Source organism: Pleurodeles waltl, chromosome 7 (genome assembly GCF_031143425.1).
Source record: "Pleurodeles waltl isolate 20211129_DDA chromosome 7, aPleWal1.hap1.20221129, whole genome shotgun sequence".
NCBI lineage: Eukaryota > Metazoa > Chordata > Amphibia > Caudata > Salamandridae > Pleurodeles > Pleurodeles waltl.
The window spans coordinates 957,919,444-957,940,505 of record NC_090446.1 but is presented as its reverse complement, the minus strand read 5'-3'; the positions used below and the strand labels follow the sequence as shown (position 1 = coordinate 957,940,505).

The following is a 21,062-nucleotide window of genomic DNA, read 5'->3' as shown; positions in this document are numbered from 1 at the left end:
TGATTTTACTAAAACTAGATGTATAATATATGCATATGGCTTTCAGCCAGACTTCTTCGTCCATTTGTCTGTTACAGTATCATTCACATTTTCATTAAACCCAGTACAGCTCACTTCAGCCAATTGGTTGACTTCAATGTGAGTGAAGCATTTTTCCCTTTCCCAAGGACGTGCACAAAGTGATTCTGTCAAGTGCCAGAGCTACTGTGGTAAAATGTATTTTTAACACAAAAAATGTACTTTAATCGTTTTGGGTCATTTAATACATTTTTTAACATGTATGGTGAGAGCGCAGAATGTTCCCCATCAAAAAAGTTATGCAAAACTCGTGACGAAACAAAATGAACACTGACTAAGCCAAAAGGTTGACGACAGCTAATGGTGTCTCCAGGTCAGAAACCCCTAGATCTGTAGTGACCCTCCATTGGAGGGCTCGTCTAGCCATTAACAGTTAATATATTTTATTAGCCAAAAAAATTACAATGTATTCTAGCAGTCATTGGTTTTGTTCAGTGTAGTTCACCGAGTAATTAAGTATGTCAGGGGCCCACACTAAAACTTTAAACCAACTTTAAGCATTGAAAGCTGCGAAACATAAAACTAAGGAGCAATTCGTCTGTCTGAGAACATAAACTGGATAAGCAAACGAAGGACCTAAATCGTGTGGGCTTTCTCCTTGCCTGTTGAATTTGCGTGGAGGAGGGAAGTGTTGCAGTACTTTCGCATCTCCTTTGCTTCTCAATTACGTCAAGCTCCGACGTGGTTGAGAAAGGGTTAAGCTTCATGTTTCGCACTGAAACAGAAGACTAGGCCAGTGTGACAGGAAAAGGGTGTGGTGCCCCCTTTCTGCATGGCGCTTGGGTGCGGTGAGTCCGTGACGCCCGTCCGGGCCATTTGCCGATTGGCGTACAGCGGTGTGGGCGGGTTTGTCACTGGGGTTAAGCAGGGAAGCTGTGCGGCTTGTGTTCGAGAGTGTGCCTGCGGTGTTTAAGGTGCTTCCTGCAGCTCACCCAGGGAGTGTGAGCCACAACACAAAGACCGTGCGCTACCCAGACCCACGAAGGCTGTGCCCATCACACTCACCTGAACAGCACCTGCCCACCCTCCCCACGCGGAAACGAGGCGTAACTTGGTAGGCGGCGAAGCCCCCCAAACCACCCCTCCGACCCCAATCCCAGCTGTACAAACTAATCCGTCGTCGCTAATACAAGGCCTAACAAGAACTGAAGCGCCACTGAACAGGGCCGACGATGGTACTAAGGAGCGAAGAGGGGAACGGTGAGTGACACTTCCACAGGCAATGGGGGCGGGGGCTCCACTACGGACTGCTTCATGTACTGCGCTTTTGAAACAGAATCTAAAAAAAAATTCGCTACAACATGGCCAAGAGCTGCAAAACAACATAACTGAAAAACAGAACAACTCAACATATAACCGCAAAAATGTAGACATAAAAACTGCTCTTCTGGTTTACTTTAATAGTCACAGATAGACCCACTGTTTGAAAGCTAAGGCGCTTCAGGCGCTTATTACGTAAGTGTCTAGGTATCAATAAAGCCGAACTCAATAATAATAAGATGACTCCGGTAATGTATGCAGCTACTGCAGGGCCCCGGTGTTTCCAAACTGCTAGTCAGAGGTTTCAACAACACAACATGAAAACTCGTAGAAAATAATATCACTTTTTCAGATCACTGCGTGTAAACCACAGTTATTGGTTTTGTCCTCTGGTAATATTTTTCATTGAGTTTGCTGTGGAGATTCTTGCGCAGTGTCAGTCACAAATTCCAGTTGCAGTAAAATAAGTCAGTTTATTGTGCACAATCAATAGCCATCCAGTGCCAAAAATAATGCAGTGTTTATTGTGTTTGTTAAAATGCTAATTAATAATGTAATTACACATAACCTACAGTACTATACATGCAAAATGCGTTGAATAGACGTTGTTTTACTTATTATCTTACACATAGGACGTATATTATTGCTCTTTGATAGCCTACACATTTTCTTCACTTTTCCTTGGCTTGAAAACATGAATACGTTAATTTATAGGTTTGTGTGTTGGCTTACTTGTGAAGTTACAGGGCAGAGTACATCTTTGTTGCCTGAATGCGAAGGTATGGCTGTCTCCAACGGTGCGCTGTTTTAAATAGTTAAATACGATATCTGTCGTAAGCCAGTGCTCAAGTGTCGTCAGAAACTCCTGATCGTTGGTTGTCCTAGCATTTGGAGCAGGGCGCCTTGGTGGAGGCCGGGATATGGCTTAAAGTCGGCCTCTAATCCTCTAGCTTCCAGGGAGGCAGCAGCTTGGCACAGGAAAAGTGCATTGGTTGTGCTGCTGCGTTTGCAGCAGTCCCCCTTTGAGTTGAATGCCTTTAGCTCATTGGGCACAAATTAGCACTGCAGTAAAAAGTATGACACTGACTGCATCTCCTCTTGCCTGTGCTGCCATTAGAAAAGATTGTAATTTGTATGTATATAGCGCTTACTGCCCCTGATGTGGTAGCTTTTCGGTGAGTAGCACGCTATTCCGGAACCTAAAAGGATTAGTGGTGGATTAGTATAGGGAAATATGAGTTAATTTGGGCGGTGGACATGTGAGTCTGTTTGGATTGAATAGTATAGTAGACAGATGGAAGAGTCTATAAAGTGTTAGTTGGGAGATCATAGCAGTAAGATATGGTTTGTGATGAATAAAAGGAGAGATTGAGGAGGCAAGAGTCTGTAGAAGGAGACTCGGGAGATCATAGTAGTAAAATGAAGTTTGGGATGAGTCAAAGGAATTATACATGAGGGAAGAATTTAGTAGGGTTGTTTGGGAGGTCATAATAGTAAACTGAGGTTTGGGGTGAACCAGGAGGGATAGAGGAAGGAAAGGTCTAGCAAAGGTTACTTCGGAGATCATAGTAGTAGAATGAGGTTTGGGATGAGTCAGAGAGAGGAGATAGAGGATGGATTGAGAGAGGTTTACGGTGAGACAGAATAGTGTATTCGAGAGAGTCATTTGTTTTGTCTTGTACAGTAGGAGTAAAGTAATACGTATATAAGATTACGTATTAGCCAGAAAGGCATTATTTGTATAAGGAAGATGATCTATCGAGTCTAAATCTGTTGAGAGTTGGGGCCTGATTTAGAATGTGGCGAATGGGGTCACTCTGTCACAAACGCAACAGACATACAGTCCACCGAATCACATGTCCATTTTATCCAGTGGACATTGCAACATGACAGATGGGACACCTGTCACGCCTGTGACAAAGCAACCCGCCTGCCAAATTCCAAACCTGGGCCCATATTTATACTCGGTTTGCACCGAATTAGCGTTATTTTTTTAATGCTAAATCAGCGCAAACCTAACTCCATATTTATACTTTGTCGCTTGACACGTCTAGCGCCAAAGTTATGGAGTTTGCATTGGTTTTTGCTTGCGGAAAACTACCTTGCGTTAATGAGATGCAAGGTACACGTTCCCGGGCATAACCCACGCTATGGCCCTAGCTCCATATTTATCCTCCCGTTTTGAATTCACTCATGGGAGGAGGAGGGCGTTAAATAATGATGCTAAGCCTGCTTAGTGCCATTATTTAACGCCTGGGTATGGGCTGGCATTAGGGGACATGTGGGCCTTTTTCCATGGTGAGAGACTATGAAAACAGCCCACAGATGCCCTTCCCTGCCCCCAGAGACACCCACTCGCACCCACACCTAGAGGACACCTAAGTATGGTGGGGGGGACCCCCATCCCAGGTAAGTCCATGTAAGTATTTTAAATTTGTTTTCAAAGTGCCATAGGTAGGGCCTAACTTGGGCCCACCTACATGCCACTGTGCCCAATGGCCATGCCGAGGGGACACCTGTCCCCTGGGCATGGCCATTGGGCTGGGGGGCATGACTCCTGTCTTTCCTAAGACAGGAGTAATGTCTATAGGGTTGTGCGTAGATAGAATGGCGCTAATCAGGTTAATATCAGTTTTCTGACTCTAACCTGACTAGCGCCTTTCTCTCACGCACAATCTCCATTTTCCCCTGCGACTCCCCCACCCGGTTAGCATCAGGAATTTTTACGCTAACCGGGCTTATCGCCGGCTAGCGACAATCCATAAATATGATGCCCGGCAGGTGTCCAGGATTGGGGGTAGCCAGGGCTATACGTTTTGACGCAAACCAGCGCTAGCGCTGGTTTGCGTCAAAAAGTATAAATATGGGTCTTGGTTCTTAAAGTTGTATTGTATAAAATACAATAAGATGGGAGAGTCACAAGTGTATCATTTACAGGGTTGTCCCTAGTATTTCTTGACAGGGTTGTTAGGAAACTATATGTTATTAAATATATAGTTCTTGGGATTCTGCAATCCCTGTATTAAAAGCTTGTCTCTAATTTCTTTATATTCAGTGACTTGGGATGCACTCAGTCACTGATTATAAAGAAATGACATCAGAACTCGACTGTAATAACTTATTAGTCGCGTTCTGACGTTACAATGCCTGCTGCCAGATCCAGCAGCTCAGGTGAAAAGCAGGTCAGGTCATGGAGCAAAATTAGAAGCAGCTGTTTAAACGGCAAAAACAAAACTTTGCTTTTCATACTTTTGCTCTGTTTTCTAGGTGTACAATGACAATCTGAAAAGAGATGTATAGCAAAATGTTTATTTTTTACACTCCAAAGGAAATTATAGAAAAGTTAGAATCTTTCTGTATGTTTATAATTAGCATTTTTTTAAATGACTTGTGTTAAACCGATTCTCCTATATTTGTGCAACAGTTATCAAAGTTTTTTTATGTTCAATTTTGCACTTAAGATTCTGTGACTCTATTTTTATTCTTGTTTGCAAACATGCTCTGTCTTCTGTGAAAGAGCTGCTCACCAAGGATTTAAGTGGTAAGTGGGAAAGGTGATGGTGTGACCATGTTTTATAAGGCATAAAGTACCCTCAGCCCTACATTATAAGGATGTTGTAAGTCACCTCAGAATTTCACAGCCTTAAAAAGGAGTTCCGCCTTGTTTCTGCATATGGTGATGGAATTCTTCTGACTTGCAATATCCTTATAATGTACTCCAAGGGGTACTTTATCCCATATATGTACAGAATACTGGGACACTTTACACTTCTAACAACCTGCCATGTCATGATGAAATACAGTGCTGGTGTTTGTAAACCCCAGGCCTTGAAAAATCCAAAAAATGTTACTAGGCCTGCAGGTTGAATAGCTTGAATAATCTACTCGATCTAATTGTAATGTACTTGACCCGGAAAAGCACCTCAAATGGTGTGATCATAGGCAAATACTGTATTTTTTACAGTCACCTTTTTCTTCATTCTCACAATATGAGGGCACCTTCAACTATGTGAGTTCAGCATTTCAGCTGTAAAAAAAATCCTTTTGTTTGATTACATACATTAAACATTTGCTCCATGTATATTAATGTAGCCCACACATAGGGCACAAATGATCCATGCATGACTTGCCTCTTAGTTTACTAATAGCTTTGCCATCAGGGCAGGAGTTTTTCTCAGTTTATGTTTAAACACTCACTTTTAATAAATATATTACTAAAGCATGATGTGGTAGAGCACTGTCATTTACAGACAGTAAATTTCCAAGAAATGTCCATTAACTTTCCTACTGACTTGCAGCTTTACTGATAAAGCTGTATAGTTTATTAACAATAACATGTGAAACTAGGGTTTCAGAAAACATTTATCATTTGCACATCACCAAGTAAAGTTTTCAGACTTTTTTTCATCCTATTCAAATATGTTTTTTTTCATACAGAAGTACTAAAAATGGTCTTTCACAGCTACTGAAATATATTTTGAAATGTTTGTAAATTTGACTTAGTTATATAAATGTTGTGTGTTAGGAAAAAACTGCTACCAACAGCCTTTCATTTCACTTAGTTCAGACAGTTCACCATACAAAATCATGGAACTCTGCAGTCACAAGGAAAAGTATTTGCATTTCAAGAAGACAAACTGACTTTTGACCTTTGTCTCTGAACACAGAGCAAATGTGACAAGAATAAGATTAAAATGTATCTTAATTGTTAATTCAGTTTCTGACCAAAGAGAACACCTGTTCTTTGTCCAGTCACCAGAATGGGCGAGTAGCATCTAAAAATAGCTCAACCTCATAAAATAAAACTCACCATAGCGTGTGTTCCAGTAGATTTTTTGAGTCCTGAACCCAATTACAACAAATGTATTTTGACTTTCAAGTAGATGGTCTGACACAGTCATTTTTGGAGAAATCACCGGAGCTATTTCTCTGCACTCTCAATAAACACATACTCTTGTTTTTCAGACTTGATAACTGATGTTAAGCTGGTATCGGTATATGAACAGAAGTCACTAGCATGTACTGGTTCTTTCAAATTATTCAGGCTATCTTGGCTTGCTTAGTTTAGTTGCCCCACCCGTGCATATCCCAGACTTTGTAATTCCTTTACCAAGGTTCTCTCAACATCCCTCTGCTGGTAGGTTGTTTGTTTCATCGCAGCATGACTGCCCCATGTCATGTTTGACTTGAGTTCTTGGGTTTTTAGAAAACAGCAGCTCTTTAAATGCAAAGAGTTTTCAGCCCGTATGTAAACTTTAAAAGGAAAGTAGAAGTCCACAAATGCAACAGCATTTGGCTAAAGATCAGAGTCTTGATTGACTGTGTAACACGTGACCTCTTACATGCATTTAAGAGAAGAAACTGCATTAATCTTATAGTTGGATAAGCCAAGGTGTTGTTAAGCTCCTAACTATTCAGGAATGCACAGGTGGGATATGCACAGTTGTGTGTAATAGTTTGGGATTGACAGAGGCAGGCAGGTCACTTTATTTGTTACGGGCACTTAAGTCTCTGACCAAGTTAGTGGTGAGAAACTGGGAGACTGACTGGTATCTATTCTGGACACTAACTGTCATGTGAGACTTTGGTAAATCTCTGGACGCGTCTCAAACAGCCAAGTGGTGTGCTTTTGAGGACTCTGCTGAGGAATGGCCTGGTCTGTGTGTATGACTATTTGCATAGCAGAGACCTAGCTAAGGAGCTTTGGAATGGCAATTTCTTATTCGTAGGCTATGCAGTAGGCACACTTAAGTGCTTATAGCATATTCAGAATGTGGTTGCAAAACTGGCCTTACAATGGCCGAGGATGTCTTTGGATTCCCTAAGATGGTATACTCTTCATGGGTTATGGATTGTCAAGCGGGTCAGTTTCAAATATTTGTGTTTGGCCAGTTTAACTCTAATTGGTAAGGGTCCGTGTTACACAAAAGATAAGTTCAAGTTTTATATTCCAGCCAGTATGCTGCGTTTTGCAGTTAAGTTGAGTGACCACTCATTCTAAGTAAAAGCTGTTCAACATTCGAACACGTTGCTCAACTTTGAGGAAGATCCGCAACTGTTGCCCTTCAGCAAAGCTTTGAAACCTCGCTTTACACACAACTCACTTGAACCGGTACTCTTATCTAATTTTAATTAGAATCTGCTATTTACCTCAGAACTAGGATACTGTTTAGGTTTCAGTGCTCTTTATACACTAATCAGTAATATTAATTATATTGTCAAGAGTCCAGAGATATGATTCACTATCATCTACAAAAACAGAATCTTGCAATGGCGATTTTTGTTGTTTAGCAGTGTAGTATTATTGAAAAGGTGCATCTCCAGATCGTTTCAGGATAGGGACTTTCTGATGTTGGTTTTCCAGTCGTAGTAGCATGGACCAAACATGCCTTCTTTTTGGTTTTTATTGTTTTTGCAGTTTGTTTCTAGTATGTCAATGTCCTGCCTTCTAGCATGACACTGTTTGCCTGAGGTGGTTTTTTAATCTGCGAGGTGTGCAGCAGTACAGTTTCTGGTAGTGCTATGTGTGATGCAGCTGGTCTTGAAGAGCAAGCAGGCTTGGGTGGGATGCCAGTGTAGTTCACATGTGAGGCGTTAGGTAAGGTACTGCAGGATGAGGCCTATATACTGTCAGATAAACCAGAGAGCATGGTACAAGACTGTTAAGGTTTGAACTGTTGCTGTGACGTCTGCTTCACAGAGGATAGGTTTCATTTTCTTCAGGAAGTGCAGCTGGTACTATGTTGGCTTAGTGTTTCTTTGACAATGTGTGCTTTGCATGCAAACTCTGTGTCGAAGATTGGGATCCAAGTTGGTGTTCTGCTGAATGTCGGGTGGGGAGAAGCTGTCCATGTTTCTTCAGTTGCTCAGATTGGACTTTGTTACTCATTGTTGCTATTGACGAAAGGAATTCTGTCTTTAGTTGGGTTGTGTTTTCTGTAGGTGCTGGGTAACTAGTTTTGAATGAGAAAGAGGCAGGTTTTGGGTCACTAAATGTTGTGAGCAATTACAATTTTCAGGTAGAATAGTTTGTCAATTGTGTTTGATCTTGATGATACAGTAGGAAAATAGGGTCCCAGTGGGTGCCAATTAGATGCTGAAGATGATTGAACAAAGGCTGGCACAGTGGGTATTTCATAGGAGGCAAGTAGTTTCTGTCATGTTAAGGTTCCCATTTTGACAAACAGTAGGAGGTTGGTGAGGTTAGAGGGTAACAACTGCAGGACCAGATATGAGAAGGCCAGACATTTCCAGTTTGTGGATCTGGGCTTGGTGGTCAAGAGTATTGATGCAATATAGATGTTGAGTAATATTCGGAGGCAGGAGGGGGATCAACAATGTTGGTGCCCATGAGGGCTTTGGGAATTACTTCAGTGTAAGGAACCTCTGGACTAGGTATGGTAGGTAGGGAGGGTTGCAGTGTTCATTGGTTAATCTTGGACAGTTGGGAGGCTTGCAGATCATTGCACTGTCAAGAGTGGCGAGGTAAGCATCTCTTATTCTTGTGACTGGCATAGGCTGGTCAGTTAGGTAGCCTGTGGATCTCTTAATTACTTCAGGCTGCCTTGTGAGAGACTTTCATGTTATCAGAACAGAATAAAGTTTAGGAGGTCTGTACGATGCTCCGGGGCATCCGGGTGTCACTAACCTATGTACAGTGTCCTCCAAGACAGACAGGCAGAAGTTTTGTTGCCCGTCATAATGGTTACCTTCAAACTCACCACATTGCTGTGGAATAGATAGGCGGGGTTCTGGACTAAAATTGGATTGGTAAGTGGCTGACTTGCAGGGCTGTGGGTCATTTAGGGACTGAATGTGGTAAAAATGGCATTCTCTTGGCTGGTCATTAGTGTCCTAGTGAGAGTCTCCCAGGTCTGTTGTTACCACTAGAGGAGGCCAAATGGAAAGCGCAAATATGGCTGGACCTCTCGAGGGATTCACCTACATGAAGAGGAGTTCTTATGAACTAGTTTATGACTCTCCTGTCCCTACATACAGCTCTCCAGTGTGTGTAACTCCTCCCTTCCGCCACCCCCGATCTCTGCTCGAGGAAACAAAATGGTACAGATTAATCTACAGTACACCGGAAACTAGGTAGGGTTTGTGAGCACCGAGGAGGTAGGAAATAGGCAGAATGAATCGCCCTTAGAACTTTTGTTCATTTTCTGTTTCTGCTTTCCTCCCCTTCGAATATAGGTGGGGTTGCGCTGGCCTGTCATTGTGGGTGCTGTGGCTCATTACGAGATAATGAGGTCTCTGTGACCTTTTAGTTTGGAGGTGATTTCGCACTTCGCGTGTGCTCTTTGCCATCATATAGAGTGCTTTAGATTGTGAATGTGGGGGGGGGGGGGGGGACAGCTCTTCACTGCAGTATGCAGAGGTAGCCTGGTTCAGTCTCTCCCCTTCGAAAATTGCCTTTACTACTTTTACTGTGCTTTCTGCGGGCTTTGGTGCAAGCAGTGGGACTGCACTGTCATTGCATGATTGCTCCATTGCATCCTTCCGTCACTGGTGCTTCCTGTTAGTGAGCGTTCATGCCTATCTTTAAGCGAATGGGCGTGGGCATACTCGGAACGTGTACAAGCACACATACGGCCCCACAATTACGCAGACACACCAAATCATATATACACTCTCAAGACAACCCCGCATAAAATGCTAAATACTTGCCCGCGTACATATTGGGAACAGTACGTGTACACAATGCCACACGACCGAACGCCTGGTTTGCTTCTTCAGGGAGACTGCGTACGTCGAGTGTAATCTGGGGATGAAACTAGAGTGTTGCAAGTTGCAAGGTTTTCATCTGCAAACATTGTGATGTTTACTTAAAGATGCTGCAAAATATGCAGATTTTGGAGTGGATGTGAACTTGGAATTGTAAGAAAAAAAAAATATATTTTTTTGTGGAAAATTTCTTGCAAGAACCAATCCTCTGCAATCAGAATTGTGTGAAAACTTTGTAGCCTGTGTGTGAAGTTTGAAAAGTTAACAACCCTTAGCAGATGAAATGTAAGTTCTCCTACCTGAGGCTGCACTTGAACTTATTGCTCATGACAGAGTGTCTGAGCACGTGGAGGAGAATGCTTAAAGGTGGTATTGCTTATGTGTCTCTGCGGATTTGCTTCTTGGTAGTTGAATCTAACACTGGGAAATCTATGGAAATACACTGCATGCCTGGTTAGAGGATGCAAACGGTTCTGTGCAGAATTAGTTCAATGTGTAGGTCTGTTATTGCCCATTGCCAAGGATCCTTGTGTTCTTGGAGAGAGGGTGCATCATGTTTTATGTCCTAGTATTTAAATCCTGAGTTACCTAGATCTATCTGGAAATAAAATATGCAGAGCTGGTAATTCTTTGCTTTTAGTTTCTGAGCACTTGAAGGCAGAGCACAGGGCCGATATAACCATTGGTAATGTTACTCTTCGAAGCCTCCTGTATTTCTACATTAAAACCGTGCATGCCTCATTACTCATAGTGTTAGGACTCTGTCTATCACTGCGAGGGAACTGAATATAGCTGGTTTTACCTGCTGAGTTTGCGGAATCAAGTGTCCCTAAGGCTGATGTTGCATGGGTTTTTGAAAAACACTGATACAGAGGGTTCAGTAGTAACTCCTTTATTGGTAACAAAATCCCTGACATCCCGTCAAATGAGATAGATCCATAGCAGTTTTACAACAGAACTAAGTGGCGTAACATTTTAAATCACTAGCAGGATGAGGCGTACACCTCTCCCGTTAAGGAAAATAAATGCTGCAGTGAGTTACATCTATCAACCAAAGCTGTGAATGTTAAACTCTGGACTACATTAAGAAATGATCACATGCAGATGTAGTCCTGGAACTCTGTGTGCACACTTATCTATTTATGCACCCATTACCTGTGATAAAACAAAATCTATTACCAAACATTCCAGACTCCTCTCTCTCCCTCACCTGGTCACCAACACTGTAGTTTCGATCATTGCACTCTGTCACCCTCCTTTCCTCCTTCCTGCTGAGAATCACCACTAGCAGATTCCAAAATCCCTTACTTTTCGCCACAATTGCTGCCACGATCTCGTTTGCTTACATTTACCCACCTTGTCTCTATTTTGTAACAGAAACCTGCCTCCAGCCAGGCATCTTTAATCGCCGCAGTCGTCCTCTCACCACAGTTCAATTTTTACTAACCTATTTTAGGCATGAAGCAAACCTGCTCATAAATGCTGTTTCAACTCTATCCAGCTTCTCAGTTAAATATAATATCTCTTTGATTGTCTCGACTCCCTTAAGAATGGTATATTTGGCTACCCTAACACGCACCATGATTCTCACCATTTCCATACACGCATTAATGGAATTTGAACTCATCTTACTGTTAATTATGTCAACTTGTACAGTCTATGTGCCAAACCCATCTTTTCTTAGTCCTTCTCAGCAGCCCTCTTTAATTTTCTCGAGTGCCAGATTATTTTCAGTGTAACACCTTTCGTTTAATAAGATCAAGCTGTGACAAGCGTGTTATACAACAAGTAATTCGCTACCCCAGTGTATTTTGCTTGTACCATCTTTTAATCCCAGGATGCTGAAGGGGAATGAACACGTGCTGTACACTGAAGCTTGTCAGCAACTCTTCATTTCCTCTTCAAGCATTTTGAAAGAACTACTTCTGGAAGGACGTTCATTTGTTTGTGGCATGGTTAGCTGTAGCAATCTAGTGCTTGGCTTGGACGTTGCAAGTTGTTTTTCTTTGAAGAATTCTACAAAGTCACAGGGTGTAAAGTAGCTCCTTTAGCAGGTATTGTGCATGGACATCAACTCCATTGTTAGATTGTTTTTCTTCACCATCGGATTCAGGCATGTAATGACAGGATTTCTTGATTTGATGTGCACCTCTTTGTTCTTCGGGCCCTCCTGGTTCAATGCTTCATTGCTGTCACTTAGAAATACTTTTCTGACCAGTCTGGCTTTCAACCGGTCTCCTCCATGTCAACACACCTCAGAGAAAGTCTAGTGACTTCAGGTCCCCCGATTCTCAGGGCGCTCACCCCCTTGGGTTTCCAATCTTGGACAACAGAAAATGCAAACATGTGGTATGTGATGGAATACCCACCCTTTAGAAAATGCCCTACATGACACAATGAGTATCTTTGGGCCCATCACAATTGCGTCTGCAACCTTTGTCTCTCTCCATATCATATTGACGCAGTGTGTGCGTTCTATCTCATCAATTGGTGCAAAAACACCCACCATAATTTGAAAAACAGTGCTGGGCTCACATCAGGATGCAGAAGCAGCCAGCTGACCACTCCCTGGTTATCTTCGGGGAGCAAGGTCTTCAAGCACAGAGGAGGAAGAAGACGACGTTGAGTGCTTGTAGGAAAATGCCACTGTTGCCTTGGTTACCCCCTCACCTTTAGCCTAGTGTTGATGCCAGCTATGATTGGAAGTGTTCTGGGACCCTGCTAACCAGGTCCCAGCATCAGTGTTCTTTCCTAAAAACTGTACCTTTGTTACCCAATTGGCAGAGCCCTGGCACACAGTTAAGTCCCTTGTAAAAGGTTACCCCTGGTACCAAGGGCCCTGTGGCCAGAGAAGGTTCCTAAGGGCTGCAGCATATATTATGCCACCCTAAGGGACCCCTCTCTCAGTACATGCACACTGCCGTGCAGCTTGTGTGTGCTGGTGGGAGAAAAGACAAAGTCGACATGGCACTCCCCTCAGGGTGCCATTCGCACAAACCACTGCCTGTGGCATAGGTAAGTCACCCCTAAAGCAGGCCTTACAGCCGTAAGGCAGGGTGCACTATACCACACGTGAGGGCATAGCTGCATGAGCAATATGCCCCTACAGTGTCTAAGTCAGTTCTTAGACATTGTAAGTGCAGAGTAGCCATACTGAATATATGGTCTGGGAGTTCGTCATTACGAACTCCATATCACCATAATGGCTACACAATACTGGGAAGTTTGGTATCAAACTTCGCAGCACAATAAACCCACACTGATGCCAGTGTGTGATTTATTGAAAAATGCACACAGAGGGCATCTTAGAGATGCTGCCTGTATGTCAGCCAGCCTAGTAGTGTAGGGCTGACCGGTCTATGCCAGCCTGCCACTTCCAGATGAGTTTCTGACCACATGGGGTGAGTGCCTTTGTGCACTCTGTGGTCAGAAACGAAGCCTCTCCTGGGTGGAGGTGCTTCTCACCTCCCTCTGTAGGAACTGTAACACCTGGTGGTGAGCCTCAAAGGCTCAGGCCTCGTGTTACAGTGCCCCAGGGCACTCCAGCTAATGAAGATGCCCACCCCCCTGACAAGCCCCCACTTTTGGCGGCAAGTCCAGAGGGATAATGAGGAAAAACAAGGAGGAGTCATCCCCTCAGCCAGGACAACCCCTAATGTGTCCAGAGCTGAAGTGACCCCCTTCTGGAGAAATCCTCCATCTTGCTTTGGAGGATTAGGATCGATAGGGATAGGGATGTGCCCCCCTCCCCAAAGGGAGTGGGCACAAGAAGGGTGTAGCCACCCTCAAGGACAGTAGCCATTTGGCTATTGCCCTCTAACCCTAAAAACACCCCTAAATCTTGTATTTAAGGGCTCACTGAACCAAGAGATTTAGATTCCTGACGACCTCAAGAAAAGAAGAAGGACTGCTGAGCTGAAAACCCAGCAGAGAAGAGAAGCAGAGAACAACTGACCCGTCCCCAGCCCTACCGGCCAGGCTCCTGCTTCAATGACCCTGCAAAAGAAAAACAACGCGTTCTACAGAACCAGTGACCCCTGAAAAGCCTCCAGGGGACTGCCAGCATCACCGAGGACCAAGAACGTCCTGTGGACAGCAGACCTGTCCAACAAGAAGAAAAAGCAACCATCTTTAAAGGGGCTCCCACCTCACTCCAGAAGCGTGAGTCCAAAACTACTCTGCACCTGACGCCCCTGGCCTGTGTCCACAGGAACTAACCAGCCAGAGAGGACACCCAGGCGATTCTGAGCAAGTGTCCACCCTGGCCTGACGTCTCCACCCGTCCACAATGACGCCTGCAGAGGGAATCCCGAGGACCCCCCTGACCGCGACTGCTTGGGAGGAAGATATCCGATGCCTGGAGAAGCACTGCCCCGCAGCTCCCAGACTCAAGAGAAACCGACCACCAGTGCAGCAGTGACTAGCAGGCACCCCTCCTCCCCGTCAAATCGGTGGCTTGCCCGAGAAGCCCCCCTGTGCCCTGCCTACAGCGCCTAAGTGACCCCTGGACCCCCATTGAGTTCCATTGGGAATCCGAAGCCCTGTTTGCACCCGCCGCCCCTGTGCCGCTGAGGGTGCACGTTTGGTTTACCCTCCGACAACGTGGGTACTTACCTGCAAGCAGACCGGAACTGGAGTACCCCTGTCTCCATAGGTGCCTACATTATTTTGGCTCCTGTTTGACTTCTGCACCTAACCGGCCCTTTCTTGTGGGTGCTGGGTGTTTGGGGTTATCATGAACCCCCAATGGTGGGCTACCTATGCCTTGGAGACTGAGCCTGTAATTTGATTACTTACCTCTAAATCTGTACTGTATTGTCCTCCCCCAGGAACTGTTGAAAATTGCACGGTGTCCACTTTTAAAATAGCTTTTTGCCATTTTAAAGAAAACTGCATGTATTGTCGATTTTGATTCAAAGTACTGAACTTATCTATGCAAAGCACCTTTCATTTAATGTACTTACCTGCAAACTGAATCCTGTGGTTCTAGAAATAAATTAACAAAAGATATTTTTCTATATAAAAACCTATTGGTCTGGAGTTAAGTCATTGAGTGTGTGTTTTCACTTATTGCTTGTGTGTGTACAACAAATGCTTAACACTACCTTCTGATAAGCCTAACTGCTCGACCACACTACCACAAAGAGAGCATTAGAATTATTTATTATTGCCTCTGTTGAGCCTCTTGGGAAACCCCTGGATTCTGTGCACACTATATCTCATTTAGATATAGTATATACAGAGCCAGCTTCCTACAGTGTTCAAGCATCCCACCTCACCAACTCAACTGGAAGTCATTGACTCCAGCATGGTCGAAGCTTATGAAGATGGGGGTCCATCTCCCTGCACGAACACTGCTCCCCTCTTCCCCCAGCCTCTGAGACTCATGAGTAAGATCAAAACCGACACATACCATTAAGTCTCATAAGAGACAGCAGTCAGAGCCAGAGCACTGCTTTTGAGAGAGTCTGGCATCCAGCCCTCTGCACAAGAAACAACCACTTACAGGGCTTCTGCTGCCTTCAGTCTCCGGTTGGCACCTACAGAGGGCATTAAAGCTGAAACTGGACCCACCAAAGGACGTTGACTTTCTCGGCTTTGGGATAGGAAGATAGCTTCAAGCACCAAGCCTGAACTCCCTTCGAGGCCGAAGGTACTGTGCACACGTTGCACCTTTTATGCACGAAGTCAGCGTCTGTGTTGAGACCTCCTTCCATGGCTGAGTCAGACTACTCCAAGACCAATGCTCAAAAAGCTTCAGGAAGAACTTGACCAGAGGCAAAAACAGGTATCCATCCACCTTTGCACAGGGAAGATTTCTGGGTTCTGGGTTCTGGGTTCTTGCAATCATCCATCACAAGTGTTACCTGAAGTCAGAGACGGCTGGTGTTAAAGAGCATTGGGGGCGTTGCACTGCCATTAATGGTGGAGGGGGAAGGAGGAGCATTCCAAGAAACCTAACATTAAGGACTGCAGAGTGTTTGCAGTTAACCAGACGAGACAGCCTTGTGTTTTTTAGGAGGGATCAGGCGAGACGAAGTGGGTGCTATTGCCCATGTGCCTGACAATGGTTAACTTGCCCTCGAGGTCCAAGCTAGTTCAGTGGCGTCAGAAGCGTTGGGCATGGTCTGTTTCAGAAGCTCTGCATTAGTCTGCCTCTAGGCTTTAATACCTGTGACCCAGGGCGAAGTCAGCAGAGCTTGGGCAGGGCTGGCTGCTGTCAGTGTAGGAGTGGAAGGTGTTGAGGAGTCGTGTTGAGGAGTCTGGTAGCTTTCTCTGGGCCGGGTGCTGAGGACTGGACCGGTTAAAGAACGGAGAGCACATGCGTCAGTGTGTTGAAGTGAAGCTGCTAGCTGTTCCTTACACTCATGCTGATGACCGACAGGGAACTAATGTTTTGACAGCTGCTTGTACAGCAAATATTCTCAGCCCACACTTCCTTCAGCTGCCAAGTACCTGGGGCCATCATTTGCAGGGCAGCCCGGCCGAGGCTTCCTTTCACCATTGCCCAGTATAAATTAATTTTACAATTGCTGAAATGCTTGGTAAGTGGAACTCTACTTTCCCCCTCCAAAAAAGCCAGAGGTCACCCACTCTCAGCAGCTCTTCATGCAGCAAATATGGCACTGAGCGTATACCATCAGATACATATTTTAACAGAATATCTTCTGGGAACATTGTAGCAATATCTTCTGGAAGTGAACAACAACTTTGCCGACTTGCTCAGCAAAAAGCATCAACAAGTCCACGGGTGGGAACTCCACCCATAATTCCTGCTCCCAAATTTCCATTGTAGGGGTGTTCCACAAATAGACCTGTTCCCTACACATCAAAATGCAAAATGTCAAAGCTTCACTTCTGGGTTCCTGCAACCGCAGTCCGAGGGCAAAGCACTATTGATGAACCGATCAGGGATATATGCCAATGCTTTCTCTCCTCTCCCATTTCTCCCATTAGTGGGTAGAAAGCTCTGGCAAACACCCCTCCACTCACTTTCGTTCTAGTAGCTCCTATCTGAGCTAGACAACCCTATTACTTGAAACTTCTCTAAATGTCTGTTACTCCCCACGGGAAGCTTCCCAATAGGCCGGACCTTCTTAAACAAAGCCAAGGCAAAATAAGATAACCAGATCCTAGACAGCTCAGCCTAACAATCTGGCTCCTGGGGTCTTAGTTTGGTTTCCTCAGTTTGCCACAAGAAGGCATATACATTATCAAAGAAGCTTGCAAACCTATCATGTGCCCTTGTTATGCTGCTAAATGGAAAAGGTGTGCCTGCTATTATATTCTAAAACAAATCAACCCTCTTAAACTCTCTGTCTGGGACTTTGTCTACTACCTAATTCACCTTCAGCAGTGAGGCTTGCATTACACATCTTCATGCCTACAGTTTTCTGCTGTGGCTTCTGGCTTACATAAAAAGGGAACATTCTTCACTATTTAAATTCCTGTCAATAAGGATTTTATGGAAAGCCTCAAAAGAGATATCCCATCCAGTGTCCCACCTGCCCCTGTCTGGAGCCTAAGGGTTGTTCTTATAAGGCTAATGGGACCTCCTTTTGAACTATCACACTTTTGGCCTTTACAGTTCCTATCTTGGAAAGTGGCTTACCTTTAGCTGTTACATTTTTAAGGGGTATTAGCAAGCTACAATTTCTTACTTTTCAGGATCCTTTCTTTCAGGTGAACAATTATGCGGTCGTCCTTAGGACTAACTCTAAGTTCCTTCTCAGGGTCATATCTCCTTTCCACCTCAAGCAAACAGTTGAGATCCCAATCTTTTTTCCTCAACCATACTCTAGCTCAAAAAAGCTCTTCATGCATTAGGTGTTAAACTCACCCTAATGTATTACAATGAAAGAACTAAACATTTTTGTCAAACTTAGTAACTATTTTTTACTTTTGCTATTCCCAATAAAATTCAGGGAATACCTAAAGGTGACATAGCCAGGTGGATTGTAAAATGTAATCAAATCTGCTACCACAAAGCCAAAAGACATCTGCCTATTCATCCTAGGACACGCTCTACCTGTAAGAAAGGTGCAACAGTGGATTTCTTAGGAAATATTTCCATAGCAGTGTTTGTAAGGCTGCTACAGAGTCAATTGACAGACTTTCACCAAACACTATTGAGCAGATATTTTAGCTCGCCAGCATGCTAGAGGTGGTCAAACAGTCTTAATAACCTTGTTTCAGACATATGCATTCTCCTCTTGCTAACTGACGCTTTTGGGTGTACTGCTTTACAGTCCATGCAAAGCATGTGTATCTACAGCCAAACATGCTGCAAACGGAAAATGTTTCCTAACCTTTAAGCATCTGTAGCGTGTTGCATGCATGGGGCCCACCCCCCTCACTTTAAGCCAGTGCTGGTTGCAAATGTCCTTATCCTCAACATTTAATATTCAGACATATCATATGCAGGGTCGTATTACTATCCTCACATTATATTCCCAGCTTTTTTTTTTTTTATGTATTTTAAATTTGTTTTCAAGATAATACAGTAATAGCACAGCAAAACACCACACAGAATATTGTGAGTCCAACTCAAGAATCAGTGAAGCAATATCAACAACCCAAAAGGAAGCCAGTCCCCCTCACACACCCTCCCCCCAACCTCCCACACCCTCTCCAGACAACCATCTGCCAGTGCAATTTCAATTTCAGAAGTGATCAGAAAGTTCTTATTGGCATAGCACCTAACCACAGTACACAGACTTTCATCAGGGCATTCCCTGGCTCTGTCCCCAACTTTCGTCCAGTACATCCAAGGAATTTGCATCCAGCTACCCCACACTTTACATAACTTTCAGGGACAGCTCCTACTGATCGGACACCATGTACATGTCCATGCCCTGTCTCAATTCCAGTGTTGGGCATTCCTATACCCCCCCCCCCCACACACACACATACACAAATGTTTAGCTATGTACCTCTTGGCCACATCAAGGCCGAGGCTGCAAAGCAGGAGCTTGGCTCGTGCTAGGTAGATATCTTTAGGGGTCCCCAGTAGAATGAATCTCACCATGTTCCTTGATAATTGCAATCCAGCAGCCCTGGACAGACGCAACTCCAAATAGTGTGAAAGAAAGACCCATCTTCCGCATAGCACCTTAGATAATGTGGGGTCTGCGTTCTCCCCATAGCATGCAGTCTCATTCTATCATAATACACCCTGTGGAGTATTTCGAATTGTACTAAACAAAGCCTTGCCTTAATTGCCTCGTCCCTCGGGTGCATCAGGGCTGCCTCCTAGTCAATATCTTCCATATCGCCCACTTCTTCAACCCATTTCCTCTGCAGCTTATGTATGGTAGCTGGCATATTATTATCAAGGATTTTATAAGTTAAGGATATACCCTTCCAAAGCTCCTCTGTTAGTAGCCGTTCTTCTAATGGGGCATGTTCCGAAATGCCATCTCCAGGTAGCCCCTCGGCCTGACATGCATGCCTTACTTAAGCTTATTTTAGGAATTGGTTGGTGTTCATTCCAAACTCATGTTGGAGCGAGGAGAATGACATACTGTTGCCTCCCTCCATTAAATCCCCAACCTCTGACATCTCAATCAGATCCCAGGCTTCAAATCTCTGCAGCTTTCGAATTTCTAGAAGCCAATGCCCCTCTCACAGGGAGGTTTCCTGCGTGGGCCTACGGTGCCAGCCTGTGGCTTTCAAAGCTTTATCCCAGGCTGCAAGTGCAACCTGGGTGGCTAGGAGAAGAGCTTGTGTCCCCACGCCTACATAAAGATAGTGCATGCAGGACCTCTTCCCCCATTGAGTTCGCTCCAATCTAAAGGTGAAGTAATCCAACAGGGCGAAGAGCCAGTCATTACCATTAATGAGGTGGGCTGCCCCGTAGTATGCCTCTTGGTCAGGTAGAGAAATTCCACCATTGTATTGATTACTTTGTAGAGTTTTTAGGGCTATTCTAGGGTGATGACCAATCCATGACAAATAGCTCATGTCACTGTTGATCTTAGTAAAGATCTCTGGAGAGATCCAATAGAACGTGTTCTTCAAAACGTATATTAGCTTGTAGTGAAATCATTTTAAACATGGCTGTTCTCCCCATTATCGTGAGGGGCAGTTCTCGCCACCTCTCCATCTCCTCCCTGCAGGCTCTCATCACCCTCCCAAAGTCGTGCATACCTAGATATTTAAATCTGTCCCCTGTGCTGGTCAGGTGACAGGGAAGTGCAGGCATGTCTGTCCCGTCCTGTGGAAGTTAAAGAACCGATTTGTCCCAGTTAATTCGATAACCGGAATAACTCCCATATTCTTCAAATAATTAGAAAGTTAAAGGGAGGGTCAAAGATGGTTCCATAGTATATAGAAGAATATCATCTGCGTAGAGCAAGATATTCTCCTCCACAGTTGTCTTCCCTGCTACCCTGAAGCTGTGTATCCCGGGATGTTCACGGGCCACTCATGCTAATGACTATAGTGATTGAGTGCAAATAGAAGAGGGGACAACAGACAACCTTGTTGTGTACCTCTGCCGATTGGGAACTCAGAAGACACCACTCCATTTACTCCTAACTGCAGCCACCGGGCCTGGTATAAAAGTCTGACCTGTGACTGAAAACCAGGACCAAACCCAAAATTCACCAGGGTGTGTTCGAGGAAGGGTCAGTGCACTGCGTCAAGTGCTAGAAGGGCGTAAGGTTCTAACTGATCTTTTGTCTCATCCAGTCAATTACGTGCATGCTTGAGAATGTGCCCTGTTGACCTACCAGGCATAAGGCTTGACTGATCTCTATGGATCAGGGATGTGATGACTTGGAGGAGTCTAGGAGCAAGCACAGTAGCAAAGATTTTGACTTTGATGTTGAGGAATGAGATCGGGCAATATGAATCGCAATGCTTCTTCAGTCTGCCCTCTTTACGGATTACTACTATGACCGCTTTCCTAAGATCTGGTGGAAGAATACCCTGCTGGGCAGCTTCCGAGAACATGTTTAAAAGGTGGGGTCATAACAAGTCGATATAGTGTTTAT

At 44.4% G+C, this 21,062-nt stretch overlaps 1 protein-coding gene across 2 annotated transcripts in view; it reads left to right on the top strand.

Annotated features, from left to right (window-relative positions):
* The window catches only part of CYTH1 (cytohesin 1), a 670,960-nt gene that overhangs the window by 103,974 nt on the left and 545,924 nt on the right, over positions 1–21,062 (top strand). The window contains exon 1 of one of the 2 annotated variants that reach the window (XM_069199670.1): positions 945–1,278. The exons of the other annotated variant lie outside the window; for it this stretch is intronic. Coding sequence (XP_069055771.1) covers positions 1,251–1,278 — 28 coding nt within the window. The 5' untranslated portion in view covers positions 945–1,250. Of the gene's footprint in view, positions 1–944; positions 1,279–21,062 lie in introns of those variants that run through there. 2 annotated transcript variants of the gene reach the window in all.